This window comes from Ceratotherium simum, chromosome 13, assembly GCF_057802395.1.
Source record: "Ceratotherium simum simum isolate JZ-2026a chromosome 13, ASM5780239v1, whole genome shotgun sequence".
In the NCBI taxonomy this organism is placed as follows: domain Eukaryota; kingdom Metazoa; phylum Chordata; class Mammalia; order Perissodactyla; family Rhinocerotidae; genus Ceratotherium; species Ceratotherium simum.
In genome coordinates, this window is record NC_141912.1 from 35,360,583 (window position 1) to 35,376,167 (window position 15,585).

The 15,585-nt window shown below is 50.6% G+C and overlaps 1 protein-coding gene across 3 annotated transcripts; it reads right to left on the minus strand.

The window, feature by feature from the left end:
- Nucleotides 1-425: 425 nt before the first annotated feature.
- On the minus strand, nt 426-14,627 carry UQCC2 (ubiquinol-cytochrome c reductase complex assembly factor 2). Of its 3 annotated transcripts, none has more exons than XM_087438469.1 (4): nt 14,432-14,627; nt 13,834-13,991; nt 4,868-4,942; nt 426-606 (listed from the first exon to the last, which is right to left on the minus strand). In XM_087438469.1, the coding sequence occupies exons 1-3, from the start codon at nt 14,567-14,569 to the stop codon at nt 4,900-4,902; spliced, it is 339 nt and encodes a 112-aa protein (XP_087294595.1). In that variant the 5' UTR covers nt 14,570-14,627; the 3' UTR covers nt 426-606; nt 4,868-4,899. The 3 variants fall into 3 exon arrangements, with proteins under 3 accessions (XP_087294595.1, XP_004424315.1, XP_087294594.1); XM_004424258.3 differs by lacking the exon at nt 13,834-13,991 and adding an exon at nt 3,719-3,788 and having other exon boundaries at nt 14,432-14,600; XM_087438468.1 differs by lacking the exon at nt 426-606 and adding an exon at nt 3,779-3,788 and having other exon boundaries at nt 14,432-14,616.
- Between the last annotated feature and the right edge of the window lie 958 nt (nt 14,628-15,585).

Below are 15,585 nucleotides of genomic sequence, written 5' to 3' on the forward strand. Positions count from 1 at the left end.
GAGCTCCAGCCTTGTGAGTCAGTAGGAATGAGTGCCAAGCAGGCTTTTCTCATCTGCCATACCACCTCCTGCTGCTTTCTGCTTGCAATAGGGCGCCTTCTGTGGTATTTACTGCTATTTTTGGCTATCTCCCAGGAGCTCCTACAACAAAAGGGAGCCTGAGAATCTTGCCAGGAGCCAGCCAGACCCCTGTTGGCAAGGTGGGGCTCCCGTGGCTGCGCAGGAAGCACCTTGCCCAGAGGCCCCGTCACCTTCCCTTCTCAGGCCCAGATGAGACCCGTGCTTCCTCTCCCTGGGAGACTTCCCTACCCAGGCCGGTGGGCAGGGCGGATGCTCCAACGGCATCCCCGCTCAGGCTCTAGCTTTCTTGAGAGCAACAAGGGCTTCCTTTCTGTGAAGGCTAGACGAGATTCCCAAACTGAGGACAGGGGTAATCAGGGCGGTTTTATTTATGATGGCAACGTGCAAGACTCCACGCTTAGGTACGCGGGCGCGATAAGGAATGAGCCCAGGTCTTCTGCTTCTCCTCGGGACTCCCGGGGGCAAACTTCTCCTGCAGTTTCTTCCACATGCCTTTATTCATTTCTTTAAACTCTTCCAGGGTGTCTGCAAAAGGGGAACACAAACAAGACAGAGAGATTGATCTAAAATTTGATTACATAGATTGGCCCCACAGGGCTTTCGCCATACAAGCTTGCCTTGCTTTTCAGTGTGTTCCTGAAAAGGGGAAGTGTAGACCCAACTTCTGATAAGCAAGTCAGATAGGGTCCTAGAAAAATAACTGCCTGCGTGGACTGAGCACTGGTCGACCAGGACTGTGCTAAGCACGCTGCACCCTCATGGTGGCCTCTGCTCACGTCGGAGCATCATTCAGCATCTAAGCATGGCCTTCGCTGCCCTGCTGCACCTGAGCGGACAAAGAAATGGCACTGCAGTGTCAGCCACACAACCCACATGCCCAGATGCTTTCTCTCAGAACTTGGCCTGTGCCGCACAGACCTTACTATCTCCATTTCTCAGATGTGGAAACCGAGGCAGAGGGAGGTTAAGTAACTTGCTGTGGAGTTGAGCAGGCACCAGGAAGGGAGGTGGACCTAGGTCCAAATCCCTGCCCATCATTTCCCCATTGGGTCCTCTCAGGCAAATTGCTTTACCCTCTGGGCCTCAGGTTCGTCATCTGTAAAGTGGAGATAAAAACGCCTGCCTCGCAAGTTGTGGGAATTAGAGGAACTAATGGAGGACGGACACACACACACACACACACACACACACACACACACACGAACCACACACACAGACACACACACACACGAACCACACACACACACACACACACACACACACGAACCAAACCACACACACACACACACGAACCACACACACACACACACACACACACACACACACACACACACACACACACACACACACACACACACACACACACACACACACACACACACACACACACACACACACACACGAACCAAAGCAGGGTTTCTCAGACTTGGCATTACCGACCTCTTGAGCCAGATAATTCTTTGTTGTGGGGCTGACCTGTGCATATAGGATGTTCAGCCTCTACACCCTAGATGCCAGCAGTACCACCCCGGCCTCTAGCTCTGACAACTAAAAATGTCTCCAGACAGTGCACATGTCCCCTGGGGGGCAAAATCACCCCCAGTAGAGAACCACTGGTCTACAGTCTCTCTAGGGCTCAAGTTCTATGATACCTAATTTTACTTGTATTTTTTTTTCTTTTTTTTGTGAGGAAGATCAGCCCTGAGCTAACATCCATGCCAATCCTCCTCTTTTTGCTGAGGAAGACTGGCCCTGGGCTAACATCCGTGCCCATCTTCCTCCACTTTATATGGGACGCCGCCACAACATGGCCTGACAAGCAGTGCCTCGGTGCGCGCCCGGGATCCGAACCCAGGCCGCCAGCAGCAGAGTGTGCGCACTTAACCGCTACACCACGGAGCCGGCCCCCATTTTACTTGTATTTTGAATTTAGATTTTCACATAATACTGTTTCAATTTCATAGCCTGGATTTTCATCTGTTAACAAAACTTCTGGAGAAAAAGAATAGCTTTTCTGAACAAAAAGGTTGCTTACGTTATTTATTAATACTGTCAGTGGGCTCTTGCCTAAATTAGGACACGTACTGTACCTCAGCCACAAGCCCAGCATCCCACCTGGGACTTTTCCAGAAGTCCAGGTTTTCTTGTGGGGCACAAAATGGGACGCTGAGGGATCCCTGTCCACTTACAAGCCATGAGGCCTCCCTTTAGACTCTCCCATGACCCCAAGCCCAGGGTGGACACACTCGGGGCCCAGACCGCAGCCACATTCCAGACTCACCAGGCCCTCAAGTCCTCTCACTATGAACACTGCGAGGTGTTTTCTTGCCCCGTCAGAGGAAACATTCAGTAAGCTTATTCCACACAGTTGCAACAAAAACATGAGTCTTGCTATGAAAACAAATTATCAGCAAGTTTCCTGGAGCTGAGCTCTCAGCCAGAACGAGCCGTCGCACAGGCCAGTGGCGGGGAGTCTTACATCGCCCCTCCTTCGCTGCGGCCTGTTCTCCAACCCCCAACCCCAACCCCAACCCCAACCCCACAGAGGCTTGACAAAGAGGGCAGAGGCTGGGCCTCTGGAACTTATTTTCATTCTAATTTCAAGTTCAAACTTTGCTCAAACTCTCCAGGGCCCTCACGATGACACTGTTTTAATGCTGGTAATTACATAGGCCCAGGGACATGGGAATAAATTTATATATATTCTTTTAATATATATTATTTTAATATTCTTTTAATATATATTCTTTTAAAAATTGCCAATAAAGTGATCCTGCCTGGCCAAAATATCTTTACCCCAGTTTTCCAGAGAGTTCTGTAATAAAAATAGGATCAAAGTCGACACACAATAGCAGGTGACGCTACCAGGTTTTAATCTGCTCAGGTGAGAGTTTTCTGGAAGGCCAAATCCCCAACACTTAGGTCCTGAAGGCTCAGAGGAATAGGAAAGAGAAATTTCTAGAGTACCAGAAGGCGAATGTTTCAGGGCGATGCCCTCCCAGAAAAGGTTAGCCTATTTTTATATACAGGATCCTTGGCCATAAAAATAGCAATTTTCCAGAACTTGCCTACTTCAACCTGGGTTCCCCCTGCAGTGACAATGGAGATGGGGAAGTAGGGAGGGGGTGAGCTAGGCAGCGTATTTCCTTCCTGGTTAATCGGAGTCTACCAATGGCTCCAACCTACCTAGGTAAGCCCATATCTAACCATCGGCCACGTCCCCTGGGTCGGATAACTCTTAGGCGGATATCCCCATACACGTTTACAGAATGGCTTTTTGTTTTAATTAAAACCCTCGTTTATAAAGCCCCCTTAGGACCATAAAATAAAATTATTTTCCTTCCATCCTGATTTCAACTACTTCCATTTGGCAAACACGTATTCCCTTGGTTGCCTGCTGCCCAGCCTTGAAATGAAAAGCTCTAAAGATGGATTTTCTTTTTTTAAATAATGCCTTTGACCTTCTCCATAGTCTTTGGCCAAAAAGCATGAGCCTTGTAGCTTCAGAATTTCCTCTGGGCTATTCCACAAGACTTTCCATCAAGCAAAGCTGTCTTAGTGGACAAGTCCCCTTGGCCGCTCAAACTCAAAGAATCATTTGCAAACCAGCCAGACAGGGCAACTGTGCTTTCAATACCTGTGGACAGGATCAGCTTGTACTCTTCCACGGACAGGCCACTGAAGCTCGTGTCTCTGGGGCGAGGGTACTGGCACCCGGGGCAGAGAGGAAGACAGAAGGGAAGGGAGAGATTAGTTCTGCCGCACAACCTGAGACCTGACGATCCTGGAGAGAAGCCTCACTCTCTAACCACAGTTCACGGGCCTGCACTGGGCAGTGGGTGGCCAGAGGCCACAGGCCTGGCAAGGAAGAGAGCAGCGCCACCTGGAGGTCAAAGACTCGGCCTCACAAGAATTGGTATCACCGAGAGCAGGCGGCTCCAAGTTGAATGTGCACATGAATCCTCTTGGAAAATGCAGGCTATGATTCAGGAGGGCTGGGTGGGGCCCACGATCCTGCATTTCTAACCAGCCCCCAGGGATGCCCATGCTGCTGCTCACAGACCACACTCTGAGTTTCGAGGGTGTTGAAGAAATCCCCTTCCGTGTAAGTGAGGCATTTGGCCACGTATATTTGTGGAGTTACTGAACACATTTTTCAAGCCTGGGAAAAGCCATGCTAAATGGAATTTGACGGGAATCATGTCAGGGCCAAGGAAAAGCCCAGCTCTGTCTGACGGGACTTTCTCACCTCATCTTTATCACCAGAATGTGGGGAAATACCAGTTCCATCAGAGTGGCCGGGAAAACGTGGATAAGATCCGGCAGTTGTCAGATACACCCAGAAGCATGTACTGGCATATAAAATACATGACTTTTATTCAAAATTATAAATAGGTTTTATTTAGGTGACCTCAAAGCCTCTACCAGGCACCTTTGTTGGCTTGGCTGAAATTACTGCTTACATTTGAAAGTAGCAAAACTGCAATTCTTTTTTTTTCCCCCTACAGTTTGATTTATTTATTTTTTGGGAGAAAGATCAGCCCTGAGCTAACATCTATGCTAATCCTCCTCTTTTTGCTGAGGAAGACCGGCTCTGAGCTAACATCTATTGCCAATCCTCCTGTTTTTTTTTTTTTTGGTTTCCCCAAAGCCCCAGTAGATAGTTGTATGCCATAGTTGCCAAACTGCAATTCTTTACAAAACATTGTATAATCAGATTTTCACTCGTTCTCATTGGTCATCTGCAGGCAGAGAGCTGGGGAAGTAGAGACTGTGGCCCACTCACCTTGTGTTTGTAATAGTTGGAATGGAGTCGTGCTAAACTCTCGTACATCTGATCACAGGCCTCAGGCTCCGCAATCTGGAAAACAGAGAGTCCCGAGGGAGTGATGACGCCAGCCCTGCCACCACCCTTGTCTGTACCTGAGGGAGGACCCCACTGAAAGAGGCCTTCACAGGAGCGGCCCGCAGCTCAGCACTGCTGCTCCCTCCATGGGAAGCAAACTTGGCCTGCAGCTCCCGCCATCAGAAACCACCTTTGTGGAGTGACGGCTCCAGCTCGTCAACTCCCCAGCCTGCAGAAAAACCTCCTCAAGTGACCGGCAAACAAATATTTGTTGAGAATCTGTGCCTCGTGAACCACCACAATAAAAATATAACACTGGCAGGGCACACCTCAGAAAGGGAGCGCGGCGGGCAGTGTGGGCTACAAGAAGCCAGAGAGGGGAGTCCCCATGGGCTCAAGTGGTCAGTGTATGGCAGAAGCGAGACTAGGCTGGGCTCTGAAGGACGCGCAGGAGTTGGGAGCAGAAGGGAAAAAGGAGAGGGCCTTCCTGGTGGAGGGGATGTCGTGGGCAAGGCAGAGGAGGTAGGAAGGCTATCTGCGCTTCCAACCAGCCTGTCTGGCTGAGGGCCTGAATATGCAGGTAAAAGAGCCTGGCCGGAGGAAAAGAAAGAGCTTTTTGAGTTTAACCTTCAATATGAAATGTATTAAATAAAGATTCTTTTATGAAAGGTGGAAAATCACCTGAGCTTTCATCTATGCTAAGGTGGGGAGCTGTTGAAATTTTACAAGGAAACCTGAAGAAAGCAGTATTTTAGGCTGAGACAGGTGAACTGAGGAGAACCAGGAAGGAGAGTCCAGTTAGGGCCTGCTGGAAAGGACTAGGTCCCCAACACTGCGGCCTTGCGAAGAGAAAGGGGAAAATAAAAAAATACCTGGGGTGCTCGAGACAGCGGTGCCCCTGCCGGGAGTTCCAGGGAAGCCGGCAACACGCGGACGACCACGAGAGGTATTTCTCTCTCAGCTCTTTTCAGTTTTCCTTTCCTAGAATTTATCTATAGTTTCTTACATTATTCTGCCAAGAATCCTGAAAGCTCCCCAGAACAAAACTTTCTCTTTTATGTTTCTTCCCAGAATTCAAATGAAGGATTTTTTTCCAACTTAAATCCTTTCTCAAAAAAGGCAGAGCATAAATAAATCAGTAGTTAAGCGCTTTAATAAGGCAGCTCCGCTTCTGCCTCCATGTGCGTGTCAAACGAGGTCCCCACTTTACAGCAAACAAAAAAGACGATGCCATCATTTCATTCTACTTGATCCATCGCCGGGGCCGGGCTGGAGCCACTCGTCCTGAGAATGCCCAGACAGCCATATCAGAAGAGAAAGGACAATGGGCTAGGAGGGAGTCGGTGTTTGCTGAATAATAATCAAAGGCATTATTCGAGTGGATTGGGGCTAGGGGCTGAAAAGAAACAACAGAGGGAAAACCATGAGGCTGGTGACTGAGTTCTGACTCCCTGCTGGGCAGCGTTTCCAGGGAAAGTCCTGGAACAGAATTCTGCAGCACGCTCTTGGGAGGAAGGCATTTTGAGCATTATGTCTTCAGCAGGGCTGTACAACCAAGAGCTAACACAGAAGACAGAAGAGCAGAAGCTACAAGACACAGGGAAAAAGAATGACACCAGCGCCAAGTTCTCAAGAATATTATGTAGATTATCAAACAATTGTGCATTTCGCCTTTTCCTTGCTCTCTTCATACCTGTGCAGGTGCGCTCACTCATAAATTTAGAAGACTGGCACCGAGAGCCTACAGCGTGCTCGGCCCATGTACCGTCTCCACGGCCGTGAGGACGGTGGAGTCCAACTGCCCGGGCTCCAGTCTTGACCGTCACTTCTCAGCTAGGGATGCTGGGCAAATCACTCAATCTCCCCCAACACTTTAAAAAAATTTGCCACATTTGCCTGGTCATTCTCTATCTCTATATCTATGTATTTTTCTCCTGATCCGGCTGAGAGCAAGTTGGAGCACAGACCCCTTCACTCCCTATTTCAGTATGTATTTCCTAAGAACAAGGACATTCTCTTATATAACCACAATTCAGGGATCACTTCAGGACACTTTATCCTGATCCAATACTTTCATCTAGTCCATCGGCCACAGTCCAATTCTGTCAATTGTCTCAGTAACAATCTTTACAGAAAAAAAATCCTTTCGGCCTAGGATCACCTACTGCATTTATCAGTCATGTATCTATCTTCCTTTAGCTGGGACAGCTCCTTGGCCTTTCTTTGTCTTTCAAGCATTGACGTTTTTGAAGCGTACTGGCCAACTTAACCTCTCTTTTAAAAGAAAAGATAATAATAGTCCCTATTTCTGAGGGTGGTGTGGGGATAAACGAGGTAATGCCTAGACTGCTCTGAACTCGGGGCCTGGAACACTATGGAATGTGAGTGATGAGTTTTTGTTACAATTACTAGTAGTAAACACAGGCCTCTCCCTCACAACTACAAGGGGACAGAGGACAGCTCAGGACAATCCTGGTGACGGTGGAATGAAGGGTGCTGGGGGCACGGGGAGGGCCCCTGACGCTGCCAAGGGAGCCAGGGAATGCCTGCCGGAGGGTAAGGGCGGAGGAGGAGCGGGAGTTACCAGAAGGAAGAGGGGGCTCTCCAGGCACAGCACCAGCTTAAGTGGCTGCCCAGGGAATGCAGGTAGGACATTATCAGGATGGGTGCGGCCAGAGAGGGAAGTGATGCAAGGATGGGAAATCGCCAGGGCTTCACTCTGACCTGACCCCGATGGCTCTCAGCGCTCACTGAGCACTCCACGGGGGCGCTCGGTGGGGCTCAGACACCGACGCTTGGTCTCTGCCAAGAGAGTCTGCTGCACCCGTTCTTTCCCTAATGGCCGCTCATCCGGATCGCCCCATCCTATCAGCATCCAACCACCTTCCCACCCAAGCTCCTAGGAGAGAGACTGCCTTCCTCCCAGCGCCTCTCTCCTGGGCTCCCACGGCTGCCGTCACTCCCAGAGACCGCTTCCTGACCAAACCCGCCTTCCGACCAGATCCTCGCCCTCAGAAATCTTGCTGACGGAAGCCCCTCCTGTTTCTCCTTCAACTTCTCTAGTGGCGAGAATTCGGCAGGGGGCCACTCAGCCACCTCCTACTATACCCTCAAGGGGGTGAGCAGGGGGTCCTCTTCCTTCCATCTTCTCCCATCTCTGACAGGGCAGCAGGGCAGACAGGAGGCGCACAGAGGGAGGTGGGGGCCACCTCTGCAGAGCGTTGCTCCTGTGAGAGCAAACAGCAGAGGGTCTGAGTGCGGAAAAACAAAGTGGCTCTCTGGGCTCCCTAACCTCTTAAAATCCCTTCACTATTAAAGAGATAGTCTCCCAGAAATGCTACATAATGCCTGGGGCTCAATTAATACTCTGAGAAGGAACCAAGCACCTGGTTATTTAGATGAACTTGTCACCCAACTTCCCATTTGAGGTCAGAAGGTGTCTGTATGTGGAGGATGTGGGAGTCTGAAGTATGCCAGGTTCTAGCCAAGTTATTACGGCCTAAAGATACGGAGCCATGGCCAATCCTGGGTTTCTAGTCACACCCAACCCTAGCTCAGCAGTTAAAAAAAGTCTCGCTTACTACTTAAAAGAACATCAATAGAAATACTTGTCTAATTCCAGAAGCCTCACCACACACCTGCATGCTACACTTTATTCAGACTCCAGCACAAACATTCCTAAGTTTTGAAATATACAGTTTTCCTGATGAAATGTACTATACCCTTTTAGAAATATTCTTACACACAAGCTTTAAATTACCTGATTTTGCATTCACACCTAACGAGATTACGGACATTTTGGGACTAACAGCGGCACTGGGTTTGAAAAAGGTAGCAGTGGGACATTATGAAAAATTCAGCTCTGCTCCCCAAATGTGAATAAAATAGATGTCCAGCTGACAAAGTGTCCTTTATGGCTCTATTTTGGCTCCTTTTGCACTTCCCTTCTCAGTTGTCAGTAAATTTCTCTTTACTATATTAAACTTTTAAAAATACAAATCTACATCACTGCCGCAGGCACTGATTTCGATTTTCAAAATTGAATTTTGGGTGGTGACAGCAATTGGTACAGCGGCCCCTATTCTAGTCACACAAAGGGACGCATAAGCACTTTTGGGAAAGGGTGTCGCAAATTGCTTTGCTAATTAAGGTAGAGCTGGATTCGGTCCAGGAGGATCTATGAAAAAAGGTTTTCATGACTTGGTAATGAACTTCTGGAATGAGTTCATTCCGTAATGGGAGCCTATTCCCTTCAATTCAATTGAACATCTATTTCTTGAGCACCTACTATGGAGAGTGCTCTGCCAGGGGACTGTGGAGGGACATAAAGGAGACGCCGCCCAGAACCTGGAGAAGCTGTCAATCAAGCTGAGGAGACAAGATATGCACGAACTAAAAATCACACATGGCCCGGGGCAGCGTGTAACTGAGGGCCAGAGTTACAGGAGACCAGAGGCGGGGGCTGGTCACCAGGCCCGTGAACAGGGCAGGGGTGGCAGGGAGGGTCAAGTCTCATTGCAGTGACAGTTCACAGAGTGAGGGGGAGCCAGAGGCCCTCACTCTGAGGAGTGCAGACTTCTGAGCCAGACTTGGGCCTAGGTGGACGGGGATGAGAGGAGTGCCTGAGAGGAGCAGGCATGAGAAGGCAGGGGGACAAGGATGTTTCAGGCAGGCAGAGGCTTAAGCTGAGCCAAGGAGTGCTTCAAGGGCCTGGAACACCACCAAATTCTTAGCAAGCCCCGTGTATTTGGGGGGCAGGAGGGGAGGGGGTGTCCGCAGTGCACTAGGTTCTCACATGTTTAGAACCACTTATGGCCAATTTGGGAGACAATGAGAAGACACTCGCGCTGAGGCCAGGCAAGAAGAGAGACGAAACACAAGCTGGGACCAAGGAACAGAGGACAGCAGAGGCCTCACAAAACTGCCTGCCACTTGTCCAGGAGGCAATAGGCAGACTCAAGGATCTCTGAGTGAAGTGCAGACCCAGTGACAGTGGTTGACCATTTACCCCTCTAGGAGGAGCACCCACATCTTCACACATGCACAGACAACCACCATCCCCTGGTCTAAACACCGCCTTAACTCACCAGCTCCATCCAGAACCAGCAGAGAAGAGATGGAGATGTCTGCATTCCCTCTCAGAGGATTCTCCTCACATCTGTTCTGCAGTGGGTTCAATATTACAACTAAAAGTGCATACTCTGTTCTGAGGCCATTCCTCAAAAACTAGACTTCAGGGGGCCCACTAGTGGGGGTAGGCAGTGTTGAGACGGCGTCACTGTAGCCAGCATAGCCCAGGCAGAGGGCAGCCAGCTCCCTGCCACCCTAAGGAATGCCAAAGACCGGGCCTCGACCAACGGCTGAGAAAACAGCATCATATAAAACCTGTGAATTCTCCTCTGAGGAGTGGGAAATACCATTTACATTACTGCAAACCTCAGACAAAGTTCAACTTCTTTCAAACAGGGCCAATGTTATTTAAACCTGGATATAATACAATTACAAGAACTCCCTGGGGGGTGAGCCCTTCCTGGGTGGCAGCATTTCCAGACTGTTCCTCAAAGCTGTGCCGCTTGCTAGATAAGTGGGTGCTGGGGTGCAGTCAGGGGTCTTTCAGGGAGCTGCCTGTGCACCTAATTGAGCTTGTTAGAAGGCTCTGCTCCTTTCTCTGCACTTAAGTCAACAATTACAGTTGTTCTGCATCTTCCCCCATGTCGTGATTCTTTTATTAAGCTCTCGGGCTGCAGGGAACACGTGTTCTCTTCAGGAAGCTGTATTCAAAGGGGCAAAATCCACAAGCATTAACTTTAAAAAATTACACACCAGGATAGAGGGTGTAAGAGGTGTTAAGTGTGTTCCTGCTTTCTACCATCGCTCCCTCTCGGTGGGTTTCGGGTGGACGGAGAGCCTCCCCAAAGGGCAATTAGAGGTGGAACAAATGGAGGCAGTGGTTTTCTACTCTGGTTTCGAGTCTGAATGATTAATTCGCTTTCTCATGAATTGGGCTTTTCTGCGCTGGTGTCCCACCCGAGGCCCATCTTTCTTTCCGCCCGCACTGGGGAGGTAGTGGCTGGGGCAGAGAAGCAGGTGGGTAAACACAGGAAGCTGTTTAATTCTTTATCCAAACTGTCCATGGTCCAAAAAGGTTTGAGCGGGGAATGAGGGGAAGGGAGTGGCTTGTTCACGGAACAAGAGGCCTTTCTAACATGAAGAAACAACTCGGAAGGAGCAGCAGCTGAGAAAGATCAGGCACCAGGGAGGCAACGCCGGATCAGGGCCGGGAGAGCTGGGTCTGTTTCTCACTTGTCTTGTCACTTAACTCCCAGGGACCCCGCGTAAGTTGTTGTATTTTTCTGACCTTGTTTCTTCATCTGTAAAATGGCCATAGTCATGGCTACCTCACTCTGCTGCACTAATATTAAATTAAATGAGATCACGCATGCAGAAGAGTGCCCTGCGTGTGTTCAGTTATTGTTAAGATGCAGGAAGCCCAGAGGCCGAGAGGAGGACGGCCCACCTGTCTCCTCAACAGGAAGAAAGAGGCTGCGGAGCAGAGCCGCCTCCCGCTCCAGGCCTGTCTGTCTGGCAACTGGCATAACCAAGGGGGCGTCCACCCCAGTCAGCCAACCGGGTCGAATCCCGCCGGCTGCCAGCTCCATGAAGAGTCTATCAGAACTCCCTTTCTTTCCGAAGGTTTTTCTAAATGATCCGGGGGTGTCAGGGGGAGTGACTCACAGTGTTGTTCTCTATTCCAGCAAGGGGCTGCTCCCCTACAAAATGATCACAAAGATTTACTAAGCCCAGGCGCGTTCTTAGGTGTCATCGGGATGAGGGAGCCCGACAGTGGTCCTGAGTAATGTGCCCGCTGCCATCATGATGCACTGCTTCTCTCCACCAGGGCCGCATCCATCAGCTCCTCCGCAACCATCAACCCAGCCATGACTTGCATCTGCAGCCATGACTCAAATCTGTGTGGGCCTCCGACTGATCAGAGTTATCTCCCTAGGTGATGACAAAGGACGACAGCTCCCAAAGAGAAAGCTCTCCTTCCTTTTTTGGCTCCTCTTATACTGACAGTGAAGTAGGGAGTGTCACACTCTCACCTCCCTAACGGTCTAGCCTCTGTCGGCCTCTCTGCTGGCTGGTTTCACCCCCTGAATTTCGTTAGAGGAAGTCATGCGTCTCCCCGACTATAAGCTCCCTGGTGGGCAGGACCAGGAAACATCCCTCTTGTGTAGTTCCTGCAGTTCCCCCACAGTAAGCTCTCAAACTTAGGGCACAGAAATACTCTCTCTCACTCTTCACTACTTCTCTCCATCTAGTTCTGCTGCATCTGCAACTATATTCAAATGATTTCTGTCTCATGAGCCATAAGCAATCATTTATCTATTCATTCAGACATTTACTGTCTTTTATGTGCCAAGAGCTATACTAGACACTGGGGGGGAGAAAGATAACGGCACCATCCCTATTCTCAGGAAGCTCAAACTCAGATACGTAGGGAGCAGAGCCCTAGAAAGTCTATCGGGTTTGCAGAGTTGGGACTAGCTATGATTCTTGCCTTCAAGATCCTTATGCTTTGGGTCAGTGAAGACCACTGTGAAAGGTGTGAGGGCTCCCAGTGTAGTGCAACCCCCCAGCTTCCCCACAGAAGCCTGGGCCACACACTCCATCTATGCCCACCATCCAATCAGCGATCCAGTTACAGTGATAACACTGGGCATGTTCTTGCTCCAGTAGGTGGGCTGGCTTGGTTCTGTGTTGGGCTCAGTTGCAAGAAAACATGTTCCTGCTTTGACAGGTCATGGCCCAGTTTTGCAAGTCATTTCTTCAGGCTGTGTGTGCATGTATCTCATTTCATATCTCTGACCTCTTGCCTGAGCCCCAGGCAAATATCCCACTGCCTCCTTGACATTTCCACTTGGAAGTCAGTCTACCTGGCATCTCAAGTTTAACGTGTCTAATACCAAACTCAAGATGTTCTTCCCACAGCCCACCTGTTCCTCTTTTAGTCTTTCCCATCTCAGTAAATGACACCATCTTCCACCCAGTTGCTCAGGCCAGAAAAATCTAGGTGTGTCCTTGGTTCCTCTCTTTCCCTTTACTCCACATCAACATATCAGCAAGTCCTGCTGACACAACCTTCACACTGCAACCCAAATCCAGCCACTTCCATCTCCTGGGCTGCCACCATCATCCAAGCCACCACCCTGTCTTCCCTGGGCTACCAGAGTAGCCTTTTCTCCAGCCTTCTTGTTTCTGTTTTTGCCCCCTATAATCCCTTCACCATATACAACTGGAGTGATCTTTTAAAAAAAGTAAGTGGAGTCACATCAGTCGCCTGACTAAACCTCCCTAACGGCTTCTCCCTGGCCTTATGCTAAAATCCAACTCCTAACCAGAGCCTCTAAGGCCCTACTGTGCCTGGCTCCTGGCCTCCCCTGACCTCAGCTCTTGGCAAACTCAATCTCACTCACTGCCCTCCAGTCACTCTGGCTTCCTTTCTGATCTCTAACATACCAATCTGTGTTCTGCCTCAGGACCTTTGCACCGCCTGGAATGCCCTTCCAACCAAGTGTACATCGTTGGCTCATCTTCTTCCCTTAGGTCTCATCTATGTTACTCCTCAGTAAGGCCTTATCTGACTATCATAACTAGCATTACCCTTTTGTTATGCTACTCTGTTTTATAACCATCATGGTCCTTATTTGAACTGTCTTATGCGTGTCTACTTGCTTACCATGTCCTGAACTAGAATGTAAACTCAAACTTCCTGTGGGCAGGACCTCATCTGTCTAATTCCACGCTGTCTCCCCAGCACCTAGCGCAGGTCCTGGTCTGTGGCGGATGGTCAATAAATAGGTACAACATGAATGCAGGAATCCCAGGGCTGCTGCAGCACCAACCTGGAGGCAAGCGAGAATGCAGGTCTCCTACTCACACACAGGGGCGGACGTGGAGAACCCAAACCTGCTGCACCGGCGTACACGGGCTCCGGAAGCACAGAAGGGCTTAGCGGGGCCCCACAGAGGTCCTTTGGGATCAGCTTGGTCAGTGCACAGCACTGCGAGGTAATGGCACCGTGTCAGGGGAATAAGCCTGCGACTGTCACCCCTACACCTGGTGCTGTGCGCCTCCAACCCGGCCGCACCCTGAATCACCTGGAGAGCTTTAAGAAAACACTGAGGCCAAGACGCCACCCCCAGAGATTGACTCAATAAGGCTGAAGGGTCCCAGGCATCTCGATTTTTACAAAGCTTCTCCGGTAATTCCCAGGTGCAGCCAGCTGAGGGCACTAAGCAGACATCAGGGTCGTCACTCTTGGTAGTTGCCCGGGGCGGGGGGGGGGGGGTAAGGGGGCCCGTGCGCACGTGCGGCCAGGAGGGAGGCGCGCGCATGCGCGGGCCTGCCGCTAGCCCGCCCGTGGGCCCCGCCCCTGCCTCGTCCTTTCCTCCCCTCGCCCAGCCGCCTTCCCGCCGCAGGCGGACCCCACAGTGCGGTCACCTGGGTGTTCTCTCCCTCCCGAAAGGCCTGTGCTACCCGCTGCCGCAGGTAAGCGCCCAAGTCCCGGCCCCGTTTGGTCTCGTCCACTGGCCATTCCTCACAGAGCTTAAGGAAACGCCGGTAGCGACTGGCCGCCATTTTGGGCCCCGCTTTTCCCCGCCCCTGAGGGAGGAGTCTGCGCGGACAGATGGCGCTTGCGCACTGAGTTTCGCGGACTTCCCGAGGAGGGGCGGGAAGGAGGAGTGAGCATGCGCGACAGTGCGGGCGCCCCGCTGCTCTCCGGGTGGGGACGCTGCTCGCCTGTTTCTGCGATCCGAGCTGGGTCAGTCTCCGTCCTTCTGGAACCGGCCCAGCTCCCAGGGGCGAGTCAGACGTCGGGACCCCTGGGACGGCTTTGCGTCTCCTTTTCAATGACTGCACAAGCTCTAGACTGAAAAACCCTCCTCCGAGACCACTGCTAATTTGCATAAACGAACACATTTGCATATAAATACAGGTTATTATTCGATGAAGATCGCGTAGCGCGCACGTGGTTCGCACCTCCCACCCTTCTCTCCGCTCACAGCCCGTGTACCTGTCTGTACCACTTGGTACTCTGCCACAATTACTGCTTTAGTGCTCCTCAGCTATAGTCGCTCTCCCGAGCCTCTCTTAGTATCCCTTTTGAGCGCCCCCTCCCAAGCCAGGCGCTTTTCCCCAAGGCACGGATTTCCTAGCTTGAGCAACGACAGCTGGGAAAAACTTGATTCAGCCTGAAAAAACTTTTTTGTTTTACTAAGCCATCTCTTATATATCTCCAGCTGCATCCTCTTGTGGAATGTCCTGATTTTTCTTTTCAAAAGATACGCCCAACCTTCCAGATTTTCCTTAAGAAAGCCTCAGCCCCCCTCTGCTTCCTCACTGTCCTGCGTTTAGCCAGGCATCCCATGCCTACAACGCTTGGCCTCCCCGAAACCTCTTCCTTCACGCCCCACCTGCTTTGTAAAGATGAGTCCAGGAGACTCCTGTCTTCAGTAGGGGAGTGAACACACAAGCAAAACACAGAGTGAAAGTGACAAGGGCTTCAGTTGAAGTGTTAGAGATGCTAGGGAGTTTGGGGAAAGGAGTCTTACTTCTAGCTGTTCAGAGTAGGGAGAGAAAGATCCGGGATGGCT